At 42.3% G+C, this 14,780-nt stretch overlaps 1 protein-coding gene across 1 annotated transcript in view; it reads left to right on the forward strand.

The window, feature by feature from the left end:
* The first annotated feature begins 5,179 nt into the window (after positions 1 to 5,179).
* DPYD (dihydropyrimidine dehydrogenase) overlaps positions 5,180 to 14,780 on the forward strand; it is a 348,807-nt gene continuing 339,206 nt past the window's right edge. The window contains exon 1 of the mRNA XM_082286925.1: positions 5,180 to 5,260. Coding sequence (XP_082143051.1) covers positions 5,222 to 5,260 — 39 coding nt within the window. The 5' untranslated portion in view covers positions 5,180 to 5,221. The remainder of the gene's footprint in view (positions 5,261 to 14,780) is intronic.

Below are 14,780 nucleotides of genomic sequence, written 5' to 3' on the forward strand. Positions count from 1 at the left end.
CACTGCATCCAGCCAGCTGACATCTACGGGACTCTTGCATGAGCTCAGTATCACTTTCTCTTCTCCACTGCTGCACAGTGAAATGGCTCCAAACCAGGTCTCATTCAAAGGGCAGACCTCACCCTTGCCAGAAACTGGCTGCCACAGGGAATGTAGAAGATGCAAATAGAACCTTGTATTGGGCCTCAATGCAAATGATCTGTTCCTTCAAAACAGAACTTACTTTTCTCTCTTCTCACCCTGAGGTGTGATGTCTGGAAAGCAGCACTCTTTGCTTCTAACACCTGGAGCTGAAAGATGAATGTGACACCCCTTCCACCACAACAATTATGAGATGTCTCAGAGGCAACCAAGTGATTTCAAAATTTCACATATTATAATGGATTTTGATTTTTTCCAGAAATGATATTTTTTTCTGATGTAACTGTCTGTTCAGAATCTCTAAAATTAAGTCTAACATACTCTTCCTATAAAGTACTTACAGCCTTCTTGCCCTCATGCTCAGTGCTCCAAAATCCCATTTTAATCTGAGATCTGTAATTGCTTGTATCCAATCATGCTAAATGTGTACACTTTTTAACTTATAAACACTCAGATTTCTTGACTATTCACTTAGCTAGGGTCCAGCAATATGAGAAGCATATTAAGACTCTGAAAATAAATTGGGACACATACAGAGAAAAGATTCTCAGAGCAGTACAAACCCAGGACATCAATTTAGCAATTCTCAGCCTTAGTAATAAATATAGAATTTGTCCACAGATGTCATCATTGGAGACTGGAGGGGGGAAAGATAGCCAGATTTTTCTATCCCCTAAAATATCCTAATAAAACATTTGGTGGAATTTAAATTGGAAAAAATATGCCATGCCAGGAACAAGTTTTACTTTTTAGTAATTCTTTGAATTTCATGATAGTGGTTATCAAAAGATGTTTGTGGTGTGAAAATGTGTGAGCTCATTTTTCGTAATTTTTTTCCCCCAAGATGATCATGTTGAAACTTGTGGTCCTTGCTACATCTTAAAAATTATTAAGCACTTTAGGCGACAAGCTTTTGTTTACACTGATACAGATGGCTGGAATAAATTAGTGGACTCACTAAAGAACAGCTCATTTGTAGTTTTAAATGCATTTGGGCCCACATGGTGGCCATTTTGTTACTTATTCATCTATTTGTGCTTTACAGTTCCATGCCCAAAGGCTCTGTCTGACTAATGGTCAGAGCTTCCTCCTAAGGGAATTTATAATTGTGTGTACCTCACACCTAAAGAGCATTGGTACTCCTGCACTGTGCCATACCCTGGGTTATCCTGTGTAGCTGCTCCCTCTGAAGAGCACTGAAGAGTAAATCCAATTGTAAACAAGCAGATTAGAAAAGTAGTGCATGTCTTCACTACTGTGAATGTTGTAAGTTGAGCATTTCCCCTAAATTGGTGAAGAAATGCACGAAGCTGTAATTATATACTGCAACATCAATGCTGCTATTTGGGAGAGGTAGTCAGAGCAAGCTTCCCTAAATTAAGTCTTGAATTCAAGTCCTCCTGTATTGGATTAGGATGAGTGAGGAAAACGATGGCATAGTTACTCTATGACTCTTCACTAATGCACCTTTCAGAAAGAGCACAGTAAAACCTCTCTTCTCATACTTCAACCTCTTCATGTGTATACACTTGTTTCCTCCTTGACACCAGTACAGTGAAGACATGCAACACAAATGTCCTTATGCTGATGAACCTGGCACTGGAATCAGCAGCACTACTTTCAACTTTAACAGTGATTTATCTTGTCCTGTAAAAGTCACCACCACTGCTGCTATGACTCATAGTGTAAGAGAAAAAAATCAAAATAAATTGGAGAAGCTGTTATGAGCCTCCAGAAGCAGCTTGTATTCTTCATGGCATTTCCTTGCTAATACCATTTCTCTTGGACCCTGTGCATACTGGATATACCACCTTTACTTTGAATTTGGTTGAGCCAAACTAAGAGGGCAGAAGCAGTAAATAACTGAAATATAAATCTCTGCACTGTCATTGTTAGGTAGAAAGAAGGTAAAAGAGCAACTTGGGTTCAAGTCAGGCTTTCCCAAATCCCATGAATTTGACAGGTGAACCTGCTTAGGTGTAAGTAATGAGCAATCTGGACAGCTAAATTGGGCATTTAGATGTTGAGAGATGCTAGCTGAGGGACTGTAACCATCACACTTCATCACATGCAATGATTGAGGAACCTGATCCTGGAATAAAACCAGCATGGGATTAAAGAGTGCCCACTGGGTTCAAGGTACAACTACACAGCAAATTTAAATCTGGAATGTCTGTCTCTCTAGCACTTGAACTGATGTGAATCAGGGGCAGTTTTGAAGAAAAAGTGGGGAGCTGCTTGTACCACCTATCAGTACACTGAGACCTCTAGGCTCCCTAATACATCACTGCCAGAATTTGAATGCTGAACTTTCAGAATTTACAGTTTACCCTTTAAACTTGGAGATTAACTACTGCAATGGCTGGAGGAGGAATCCTTTGGTTTAGATTGCAGGTTGTGTTCCTGGAACCATTTGAAATTGAGGGACATGGCTTTTCTCACTGTCTGTTGCCCTGCCCTCCTTTGCCCTCCTTTGCCCTCCCGGTGAGGCAACCATTCCCAGCACAAGGCTGTAGATGCTCTGGTAGCAGTGAGTGCCTGGAGCTTTTTGGAGAAAGTTCACATGCAATTATTTCTTTGGCATGTGAGCAAATTTTACCTGATGAGCACAAGGAACAAAAGGTTAATGGCAATTTTTCAAAAGCCTATAACTCAACCAAGCCTCAACAGCATTTAATGTCAGAAGTGAGTTAGGTCTTTAGTATCACTGCTCTGTTTCTACTGCTTTAAAAATCCTGCTAGGGGGAGAAACAAATTAAAATCAGAGGCTTAGCATTTCATGAAAAAAGCCCAAACTATATCTGGGCTGTGTAACACCTCTTATTAAAATTTCTTATAACTTCTACTTTAGAAAAGATGAAATACTTGTATTCTGATGCATGTTTTGTGTGTCTCCTTGTTTTTGTCCACTTATTCCTGAAACAAAGTTCAGCTGTAAACATGCTCAGTGCTGATAAAAGCACTATTTGCCACAGCTGAGAATCCAAAGTTCAGATGAGTGATCTAGAGAAGGCCTGGGGAAAACTGGCAAACAGCAGGCTGACACAGACTGGCTGACTGCCATGGTATAAAGGCAGCAAGTTGATTCTCAGCAGAAACAGGGGAACAGAGGAGCTGTGAGTCAAAGCAGGGTATGGTTAGGTCTCTGAATCCCTTTCTCTCACCTGTATGTATTGACAGAAGAAGTCTTGCTGCTTTTGTAGGAAAAATTTCTACTTCCGTGAAATCTTAAGGTGTCACTGTTTATTAGTTTCACTGGTCACAAATCCTACAGGTGTCAGGTTCATTACATGGGGGTAACCAGGGGTTTACAACTTGCAGAACAAGACAGAAGATATGTGTAATGGAGAGTTCAGTACTGGTCTCTTCTATGTAAATGCTTGTTTAGAACAAATGGAGACAAACTGTAAGAGGCTGGTCACAAAGCAGTTTATTATTTCATCTACATGGAAATATTCCTTGTAAAAATGTATTACACCTAATGTACTTGCACAGTCAATATAGTGCTGTAGGTCAGTAGCAAACACAACCAGAAAACTCCCCAGCTAGCATCAGACCACGGAGCTGCTCAGCAATGTCAATATTAGTGAAATGAACCAAAGATTCTTGGATTTGTTAGCGGTAAGTACTAGCAATGAAGGAGATCCTGCTTCTGATTTTCCTGCCAACACTTCAGCTGCTTTACATGGGCGATTGTAATCAGCAAGAATTGTTATGCAATAGTGCTGAAGCAGAGACTTGAGAAAATACAGCTCCCACTTGAGACACAAAAGACCACAACCTTATTTCTTCACATCTTACAAGGGGAAAAAAAAAATCCCTCCACTGGGTATCTCTAAAGTGCTCCTTTACAGAGATGGAAAGAAATAAAATAATTACAAGGTAAAGAAAAATTTCCATGCTATTCTGTGAGAGGCATTATCTCTGGAGATGTGAAAGGAAAAGGCAAAGCAATTCTCTACTGCATCCAAAGGGTCACCAATGTCCAGAAGCTACTTACAATTTTCCAGGCTTTTTGTAAAGTAAATAGGAGTAGGAATTTTGAAGAGCAGGTCCAGGGTATGTTTTGAGAATGGAAGGAAGAACCCAAGAACTTGCCTGGCACGCACATTGGAAAAAAAATCAAAGATTAGTTTAAAACTCCTCTATCCTTGTGAAATGGTGATAAAAGTGCTCATATTTTGAGGAATAATAGATGTGGCTAAATGAAAGTGCTCTCTAGAAACAGGTGCTACAGTGTTTGGTTGGCTGGTTGGTTTGTTTGCTTTGGTTTTGGTGGTGTTGCTTCCCCAAATGGAGAATATTTGCTTTCTTTTTAGACTTGTTGCAGTGGAAATGTTTATTTCCGTGATACCGTAAATACTGCGTTTCTAGTGTTAAACACTTGCAATGTTTGGTAGGCAGTGACCTGGCCTTCGCGCACTACTCCCACCCGCTGGATGGCTTCTGCGAGGGGAGTCTCCTAAAGAGGTGGGGAAGGCTCGCTGTCTCTGTGGGGAGAGGGGTGAAGGTTCAGAGACAGTCCACCCCTCTTTGCTGGGCAGGAGAGTGGCCCCAGGCGCAGCAAGGCTGGCTGCAGCCGTGGCGTGCAGGCTGTTCCTATGGCATTATCATGAGTAGATGAACGCAGCCAGGGTGACGCCTGGCTCTCCCCGCGCAGTTTCCATTCTACCAGCAGGGAATGAGAAGGGCAGGGCGCAGGAGGCTGCGTGTGCACGTGGGGCGAGGCAGAGGGACTGTGCCGAGGGTGCAGCGGCTGGGCGCGGGCTCCGGGCCGCTCCCGGCGGGGCGGTGTGTGGGGAGCCCCCGTGCTGCGCTGCTGCCGAGCCGCGTCCCCGCCGCTCGCTGGCCGCTGCCGCCCGCCGCAAGCCCGGGAAGCGGGGCCAGGAGCCCGCCCGGCCCACGCGACGCCTGCCCGTGCCCCGGGGAAGCCCTGCCCGGCGGGGCGGCTCCGGCCCGGCGCGGGGGGCGCCCGCCCACCTGGGCGTTGCTGCCCGGGCTGCCGGCTCCGCCTCTTCCCGCTCTCCGCTCCCTTCCACTCCGGGACTGCGGGGAGCCGGGGGAAGGCGGTGCGGACACCATGGCTCGTGTGCTGAGCCGGGACCCGGTGGACATTGAGGTACCCACTCGCCCTGCCGGGACGTGCGGCTGTCGCTAGCGGGGAGGGGGCTGTGCCCGGCGGCGACGGCGCCCGGTAAAGTTTGGCGGCGTTAGGAAGTGCCTCGCCGCTGCCCGCCGGCGGTGCCCGGAGCCTCGTCCCGCCGTGCCGACCGGCCGCGGCAGCCCTGGCACCGGCCCCTGGAGCTGTCGAGCCGCCCGGGCGGCCGCAGCCCTTGCGGGCAGTGGCTGCCGGGGCAGCGCCGGACGCACCGCTCCAGCCGTGCCCCTGCCCCGTCCTCACGGCGGTGAGCGCGGCCGGCGCCCGGCCGAGGGGCGTGAGGGGGTGGTGCCCGGCGCCTCCCCTCTCCTCGCCTCCTCCCGTCACTCCCCGGCGAACTCGAGGGCAGGGTGTGACCGAGCCCCGTCTCCCCGGTGAGGTCGGGCTCCCGGCTCTGGCAGGGTTCCTGCGGGGCAGGGCTGCTCGGGGGCCGTGACCTGATGAGCCCTGGACGGTCTCAAGCTGCGTGGCCGATGGCCTCGGGCTCAGCATCCCGCAGCTGCCTATGGGCCAGCGGAGCTTTGGGGGACCCAGCTCATCGCTGTCTCACCATGGGTCAGGCTGTGCTCACGGACTGCTCCCAGTCTCCTCGGACCAAAACAATTGCATGGGAGACTGAGCAGGAGGGCAGGAGTAGTACCCTTGCTGCACGTGGCTTTCTCACCTGCGGCACTTGAGGGTTTTGCATGACATTCCTTGCTGCACGTCGTACTGGGTGCTGGAAGTAGGGTCCGGACCTGGCCTTGGGAAGGTGGAGCTGAGGTGGAGTGTGACCAAGGCTGGTGCACTGGCACACGTGGGGAGCTCCTGCTGATGTTAGCCAGGTTGCAAGGTTGGGCTTCAAGGTAGCATTTTCCCACCTTTCACAGGACCTCACATTTGGCTGTGAACTTAAGCTCTTTATGAAGAGTCTAGTAAAACAAAAGCAAAAATAAATCAACTTGTGGTTGATAGTCTTGTTCTGCCCTGACACAACTTTATGTTGTGGTATACCTTGAAGTGAAAAATGTTAAGTTTAGGGTGGGCTATTGCAGCTCATTGAGGCCCAGTCATAATACACAAATATGCACAGCAAAAACTTGAATTTATCTCTAGGTCAGCTGTGACTGAATTTCATCATTAGTTCTTGTATTGAGTTTTTGTGTCCAGTCCATTTTCTAGCTGAGCTGCTGCTCAAACCCTGACTATGTCCAGAAATGGTCTTACAGATACTCTGATAAAACTGAAGCATGGAAGGGATGGGAAGAATGAGCTATCACAGAAGTCTTCCTGGCAATTAGGGAGGCACTGTGGTATGAAACCAGCACTGTCTTTTACTAGCTCAGGGGTTTCAGAGCAGACAGATTTTTCTTCCAAGTGTTAAAAGTTCATTCCATGACAAAGGTTTGATTTAAGTTGTACAGGTTTTTGAGTACTTAAATTTTTAATGCAAAATATTTCTTGTATTACATTGCTTTGCATTTCTATATATGTATGACTCAGATTCAAAGAACAATGTTATGGTAGGATCCTGTGTTGGTGATAGTAAGCAGTACAACATGATTTAGGAGATGAATTGATGGATTTTGAAAAGGCTAGTGTTTGCTTTATTCTGAGGTTTCAGATAGAAACTTTGGTCAGTATCTTCCTGTATTTTTGTTTTCAGCAGTGGTTTAAACTAGCAAGGAAATCAATGCAGTCTCCTTCTAACCAAGTGTATTGTCTTTCCCCCATCTGTTCGAATAAATTTAGACATTGTATGGTTTGTCTCCCAGATGAATATATCAATAATTACTGATAATCTAATTGCAGCATTGCAGCCCTCTGTGGGTTTTTTTGTGTTGCCCCCCCCCCCCCCCCCCCCCCCCCCCCCCCTCCCTGCTCCTTCATAGGACTTTGTTTTTTTGGGCAGGGAGAAGTACTGCATTTTCAAAAAATTTATTTTATCTTTGTCTTTGAAGTAAGGACAGTGCATGTTAGCTAATCCTATCATTGTAGATAAGTATTCTAAATTGTTTGTTTGTTGAGTGGAGGAGTCTATCAACATGAGCACTGGCAGCACAACTTGAATGTTTTGGTCACTTTCTTGGCTACAGTATAAAAACTGAACCAGTGATTTAGTGAAACTTATCTCAATGGTTAGTGTCTCAAATTCAAGTTCATATAATTAAAATATTAAAAACGATGTTTGAAGTCCTAGAGCTGCTTTATCATTTATTTAAATAGTTAAGGATAGATAAAAAGACATGTCATTGGTTAAAGAGGAGCCAAGAATGTGTGCTAGAAGTAGCTAAAATCACAACTGGTTCTCCAAGTTATTTTACAAAAGAAAAATTCCAGGAAACTGTCCCTGAGGAATCTTGTGCCCCTTGTTTGGCTTAGCCAGTAGCTTCAGCCTCTGGACCTAACTAAAGAAGATGAAAAAATTACATAGATAGTTGTGTTCTAAAAATCTGCGTTCCAAATTGTGGAAGACTAGGCGTGTTGTGATTTAAATATGTTTTTCACCAATTTCATTTTTTTTAACACTCAAACAAAAATAAGACCCAAAATACCAAAACAAAACAACAACTCCCTCCCCTCAAGTACTGGCAACTCCACAAACCCCAAACACTGCCTTTTTTGAATACAGTCAACTGTCAAAGTGTGATGCTAATATTCCTTGGACGCAGATACTCCAAGCGAAAGGAAAGAAAGCTTATACATGTGAAAGTACCTGCCTTGGATTTATGGTATAAGGACTTGCCTTGGATTTTTGTTTATTATCTCTCTAAGTCTTTAAAAGAATTTTTGAAATCTACACTATGAGGGCAGCATTCCCTTTCTAACTTGTAATGTGAGACTGTTAAACGTCCATTCAAACCCCAGAGAATGTTTACAGGCTTCATGTAAACTTCCCAATCATACTCTGGGGAAAAAAAGTCTTCCATTCTTTTGCCTTCTCTCTTGTTTCACCTGATTCCTATCATTGTGTGTAAACCATATATGATTACATCTATTGCAGTCTTCAGGATTCTTTGAAGAATTGAAGTTGTCCAATCAAGTACTCGGAAATTAATGAATTGCAAAATGGTTAAATGTTGAATGGAATCTTGAATGACACTGTTCAGTGTTGTTCTCTGCATGCTGTGTTTACCTGACAGCATTCCAGTGTTTCTCTGCACTCTCTCATCATTTCACTTGGTGATATTTGGGTAGTGGATACTTTCTACCTCTTAGCCACCCAGAGTAAAGCTGGGGAGAAGAGTAGGTCTCCCAGCCTTTCTTGGTAAGGGCTTCTTCGCAGCAGAGTGGAGATGCTTTGCCACAGTGTTGTCACAAACCTGAAACATTCACCGAAAGTTAAAACCAGCCCCCCAATACAACTTGGAATGAAACAGCGTTATCATTCTTATAGGAGGTAGGCAGTATGTTGGCACTTCATAGATCTATCTGAATTATGTATTGCATATATTTAAAGGGGAATTGGGTGTTGATGAGTGGGTAATTCCCTGCTGGACCAGCAGCTGGGTACCTAGAATGCTGTCACAGCTGTTTCCACCCCAGCACTGATGCCTGACTTGTGAGAATAAAATGAAAGGTGTGAAGGGCTAGAGCCATGTTTTGAAATTGCAACTGGGGAATTGTCTGAGAACTATCAGGGTAAATTTACGTCACTTTCACTTATAATGTAACGAACATTGTCACTATAACTATGTTATGCTTTCTCTTCATTTAGCTTCAGAAAGTATAAATGGATCTTAAATCACGTATTTTTATTTCAAAAGTTATATAATTCAACCAAGAATTTCTTTGGTGTTACTTCAGGGTTCAGAGGAATGTTTCTTAAGGGCCAGACTGTGCCCACTGGGTGCTTACCTTAGTGGGTACACAGGAGGCTCTAGGAATTCTTCAGTGCCCAGCAGGCACATTTGAGTTCCTTCAGCAGCAAGTTTTACTGCTATCTGAAGGCCGTAATGGATGTAGGATGAGGTTATGGGCTGTTTGGGCAGCTCACTGATGGTACAGACAGCACACATGCACTCAAGGGCTGCAGCTGGTTTCAGAGTCAGCCAGGGGAGCAGAATCCCTTGTGCCATGCTTCCTGCTGCATGGAAGGGTCACTTAGGAAGTGCTCCTAAGCCTCGAGAAAGCATTATTGTACTACCTGCAAATTCTGTACTGTTTTAAGTAGCAGGTTTTATAGCAGTGGCAGTTCTTCATTCCCTGGGATATACTTAGTAGCTGTTACCAAGCATGGGCTATGACAGCAAGGTAAGCAAGTTTCACTTTTCAGATTTTTCTCCCAATGCAAATGGACAAAAACAGTGGAAAACTGCAAGTAGAAAGGTATGTCTGAGAGCTAAGCTCGGTGTGCTCACAGGAGGAAGCAGGGCAGGGATTGAAAAATAAAGAATACTGTAAAAACCAGGAAACCTCTGGTAAGATAGCAGGGAATTCCACCAGTCAGCATGGCTAACAAAGCTGTTAGGCAAAGTTTATGTGAATAAATAGCTGAAGCTAGCTTTCTTTGATCGAGGCTAAACTTTTATTTTTAAAAGCCCCAGTTATTACAGTGTCTCTCTCTGTTGTAGGTACCTGTTAGTTTTCTGAAGTTCCATAACGAAGCTTTAATATGTAGAATGTTTTTATGCTACTGCTTTATAGCTTGTTATGATGATCAGATGGCTGTTCCAGATTGATGGCTGTGGCTTCCTAGGGTCATTTGACAAGCAGTCAGTGAGAAAACAAAACTTCCTGTTTAGCTGTTTTTGCTTAATGAATTTCTCAAGCCTTTTCATTGTTTTAGTGGTTTTATTGTAATAAACTCTTAGCTGAGTGGAACAGCAATTATAGCATGATTGCTTAGACCTCGTGGAAGATTATAGGCCACAATTATCATGTCTGTCTTAGAAAATTGAACAATGATTTACTCATCAGGTTAGAATTTGATCTGGCAAATAGGAAGGAAAGTCTTCTGTATGAAACATTTTATCTTCATGTTTTATATGCAAATCCTGCTGATGCTCAAGGAATTATGTATGGTCTTGCCTCTACTGCCAATAGTCTGCTAGATTGTAGCAGTCAAGCCTTCCAAAATAATTACATTGGGAAAAAAATCGACTTGTGCTTTTCATTTTTCTTCCGCCTTTGAGTTTTAATGTTACTTATGAGTTAAACTTCCAATTTTTTCCACATCCTTAGAATTTTACTCTTTATATAAGGTCTTTCAAGTAAGAGCTGCTGATCCCACTCTTCTCGTGGCTGAGACTTAAGAGTAGTCACTGCAGTTAGCAACTCTGAAAACAAGCAGGAACTGAAATTCATTTCTTTTTAGTTACACAAATTAATTCCATGTTATAGACCAAACTTGAATTATAGTCTTTCCTCTGCTTAGTGTCACATCTTTTAAGAAAGTACAACTATATGTTGATGTAGGAAGCTGATATCCATGAGGCAGGATTTTGCTGATCAGCTGTGACAAGAGTGCAGCACTGCAGGGCAGGTATTTGAGGCGCATTTGAAGGGGTGCAGTTTTAGCAGCAGGGCAGGACTTGCCCAGTTTTCAGTGCAGCCCAGAGAGGTGTGGCTGTATCAGATGGACTGGGATTTGCTTGGACCCAGGATTGCTTAGGTCTCTCCATCCTACTGGCCAGTGTACATGCATGGTGCAGTTTGTGCTACCCGAAGACACAAGCTGCTGCTTTTCAAATTAACACTGAAAAATTCTACTTCCTATCCTATCCTATCCCATCCCATTTTGCCAGTGTCAGTAAAATGACCCAGGGAACACAAAAGTAACTGGCACTGAGTTGGGAACGCACGTCTAGTTAAAATATTGAGAAAAGCTGAAATTCCTGGTGGCTGCAGACAAGCTGGATTGAATATGTCCTGTTTGTTCTGGCTATGCTAACCCTTTGACAGCATTGAGTTCAAATCAAAAACTGCTTTCTCTCCCTCCCTGGTTGCCTGGCAACTTCCCTCCTCTTATTAGCATACGATTTCTATTCCTTTTTTTATTTCATCAGTACAGCGTTACACACTCTGCTCCCTGCCCTGTGCTGTCGCCTTTGAGAAGAGCAGGATTTGTGCCTTTATATGAGACTTCGGCAAGTATGTGATTTGGCAAAGAAATCAAACATTTGGGATTAGGAACCTTTGGCCATAAATGCCTTATCAGAAGCTCAGAGGGTGGTGTTTGTGTGGGCATGTTTTTCGAAGTCTTTTCATTTTCATTTGCTGTCATTTTTATACTAAGGGCAGAATTCTTGCAAATCAGCACAGCATAAATCTCTGGCCTCTCTACATGTGCAGAGCATCAGTTTGTGAAATGTGCCAACAGAGATTGGCTACACAGATCTTGGGGGGCATTTTGTCCTCTTGGTCTGTATGCAGTTCCATAATGTAATATGCAATGCCATAATTCAAAATATAAATTTTTTAAAAAGTCATGTATATCCAGGTCAAACTATGATTGGGAAAGAAGGCAGCTAAAGAAGTAAGTGGAAGAATTGAACTAAGTACTCAGATTTTCTTCTCATAATAATGTGATTTAGAAAAAAAGAACATTTTGCCTTTCAATTGGCCAGGTGTATTCTTTTATGAAATAACAGGTGATTCAGACTGGGTCTGTAGTTTAAATTGCCTTTTTTCTGCTCATGGACTCTTACAACTATAATAAACACCCCAATATTTTTTTGCTGTTGCATCTGGTAAAGAACGTAAGATTCAAGTAGGAGTAGAAAAAACCTACAGTAACAACAAAAAATAGAAGACAGTGAGGAGGAAATGACAAAGCGTTTGAGGGGTGTTTATATCAAGATGTGTAAAGGAGTTTTTTCTTAATATTATCCAAATCATAAATCAGAAATGAAATCATCTACTTTTTCAACATCCTTGGGTTTTTTTATGCTGTGGTCTGAATTTGGCAATTTCACTTTTCCTCTGTCAAAATACTTCGATCTTCCTGTGAAACATCTGGGTTCTTACTGTGGTCATAGATGCCTCCCTAAGCCAATGTGGAATTTTCAGTGTTTTTAGGTCTTGCAGAGACTTCACCATTTGAATTAAGAGTAAGCCCACCTATAAAAGTATTTTGTTTTTAAAGATGCTTCCACTGTTTAAAGATATCGTTTCAGAAAGCATTATTAGTTTGACAAATATTAATGTATGTGATGTTGGTATTTAATTTGTAGATTTAAAGTGATAAACACAATGAAGTCCTTGAAATGCCAAACCTTTCATCTCTGCTCAAGCCAAGGTTCAATTTTATTTTCAGTATGACATTTGCTGCCTGAAGTGTTACAAGTGACTTGACCTTAAAATTACGTTTATTTTAGTTCATTGAAATGGTTGGCCTTTCCAGTTCGACTTGACACCAGCAGTGCAAATGGGAGAAGACAGACATGCTTGCCTGTGACTCTATTTGAAAGCAAATTAAAAAGGTATCTAGGTGATGAATCTGAATATTTCCATTTAGATGGGATGGTAGTCATCAGTTAAAGGCAATCATGGTGCATTCTGACATTTTAATTTCAGGTTCAAAAACAATTATATATGTAATTAAGGAGTAAAGTGTCCAGGCAGCCAACCTGTCTGATTTACATGTCTTGTTGGTGTGTGTGTGGTTTTTTTAATAGATATACCTGCGCATACCACTTTGAGACTGTAGAAGGTGGAAAATCTGAAAGTTTGATGTTAGTTAATATGTTCTTCTTAAGGACACTCTTCTTTCAAGTATTAGTCATATACTCAGTGTCATTAGGTTTATGTTTATCATGGAGATTGGACTCTGTGCCATTTTCAGAGAGGTTGTTGTGGTACCTAGTTTATTTATTAATATATTGTGGCATGCTTGCCTTGGTTTTTGGTATGATTTTGTTAACTGTGCTCTGAGAGGCCTTATTTAAATTGAAACTTCTGTTGGGATGAACTGTCCTGGCTGAGCTTTTCTCAGTCAACAAAACATTTGGCCAATGTAGAGAGAATGAAGCAGGCTGCTGTGTAGGAGATGCATGTCTCCTAAGACAGGGATTTTTTTCTTGTGCTGTGCACTTTGTACAGGGCTGTCTGCCCAGCCTTGAGAGAGGTCCTCATACTGTCCAATTGCATGTCTGTCAGTTGATTAAGGAATGAGAATATTGTGCTCTGAAGGGAGCCCTTTGCACTCTTGAGCTGAAAGGACAGAAGGCAGGACGTGCTTCTGAGAGAGGAAAAAAGTGCTGATAAATATGTGGAGGGATCTAGGGGGAAGGAGAAATAAAATAAGCACTGCAAGCAAGCTATTGCTGAGTTTAATAATCACAGCGTTTTCCTGTCCAGCCATTGCACCGTTAGCATCTTGCTCATTATAAAATGCTTGGGTTTTCCTTGATTGTGAAGGGCATTCTATGAAACCCAACTCTATTCTGCTCTTAACAATGAGCTGGCTACCCTTCCACCCAGGCATGTCTAGCATCCATGCAAAACTCCAGAATTCATTTGTGAAAGTAGGTAGAAGTGTTAGAATAAGTTATTAAAAATGTAGACCCATAATGGGAGTAAAGAAGATTGCAAGTATAAAGAGAGGTTTTACACCTGGAAGTTATTATAGTTATTTAGATTGAGCGAGAATAATAACCAATTGTTTTCTAAGATGTATGACACATTTATGAAAAACCTTGAAGGATAAATGGATCTTTTTAGTATGCTACTTCCACAAAGGACTCTATGAATAAAATAATAGTGAGAGAACTCTCAGTGGATGCTGAATACTGCTAATTGATGAAATTATTACTTATTACACTGCAACTGAACTCTGCTTAGAAACACTATTTTCAGTATGATTTTTTGAAAATGACAGCTGAAATGTAAGAGGCTTTGTATTGAAAGTGAATAGTGATAATTTCTTGATATCTTTGAAATGAAGGATATTTCAATGACAGTTAAAACTGAAAAAAGTGTTTTTTCTTAAGTGCACAGATCATGGACTATGACTGTGAAAATAAAATGAAATTTCCTGAAATCAATAAAGTAGACTTAATGTGGATTTATGAGGCGTTTTAAAAATAACTTCAAGTATTCTATTTATAATAAAGCAGTCAATTATTTGTGTCGGCAGTTTTCATATTATGTCACATTTTAAGGTTAAAAATTAGGTTTGCGAGATAGAGTGTAGCCATCATATTAAGGAAAACTCTTAATTCTAAATTAAATCAGTATTGAAGAATACTGCTGATTTACTGCTCAGGGCAAAATGGGAATGAGTACCAGATTTGCCTTGCTTTTCTGTTGATGAAATTAGGGCCTGCTGTCCTTCTTGGTGTGTCTAGTTAGGTCTATATACTAACTCTCATGGATTGTTATCAGTAATCAGTGTGAGCATCTGCACTCAAAAGATCACATGTAGTGCAACATTTTGCAATATAATTACAGGTAAATACAAGGTCTAATTTTAGCCTTAACAAATCTGTTCATCAGTGCTAAGGTGAACCTCCCTGTTAATTTCAGCAGGCTTAAGAATCAGAGGGACAAAGTAGGCTTG

This window comes from Coloeus monedula (assembly GCF_965178545.1).
Source record: "Coloeus monedula genome assembly, chromosome: 9".
NCBI lineage: Eukaryota > Metazoa > Chordata > Aves > Passeriformes > Corvidae > Coloeus > Coloeus monedula.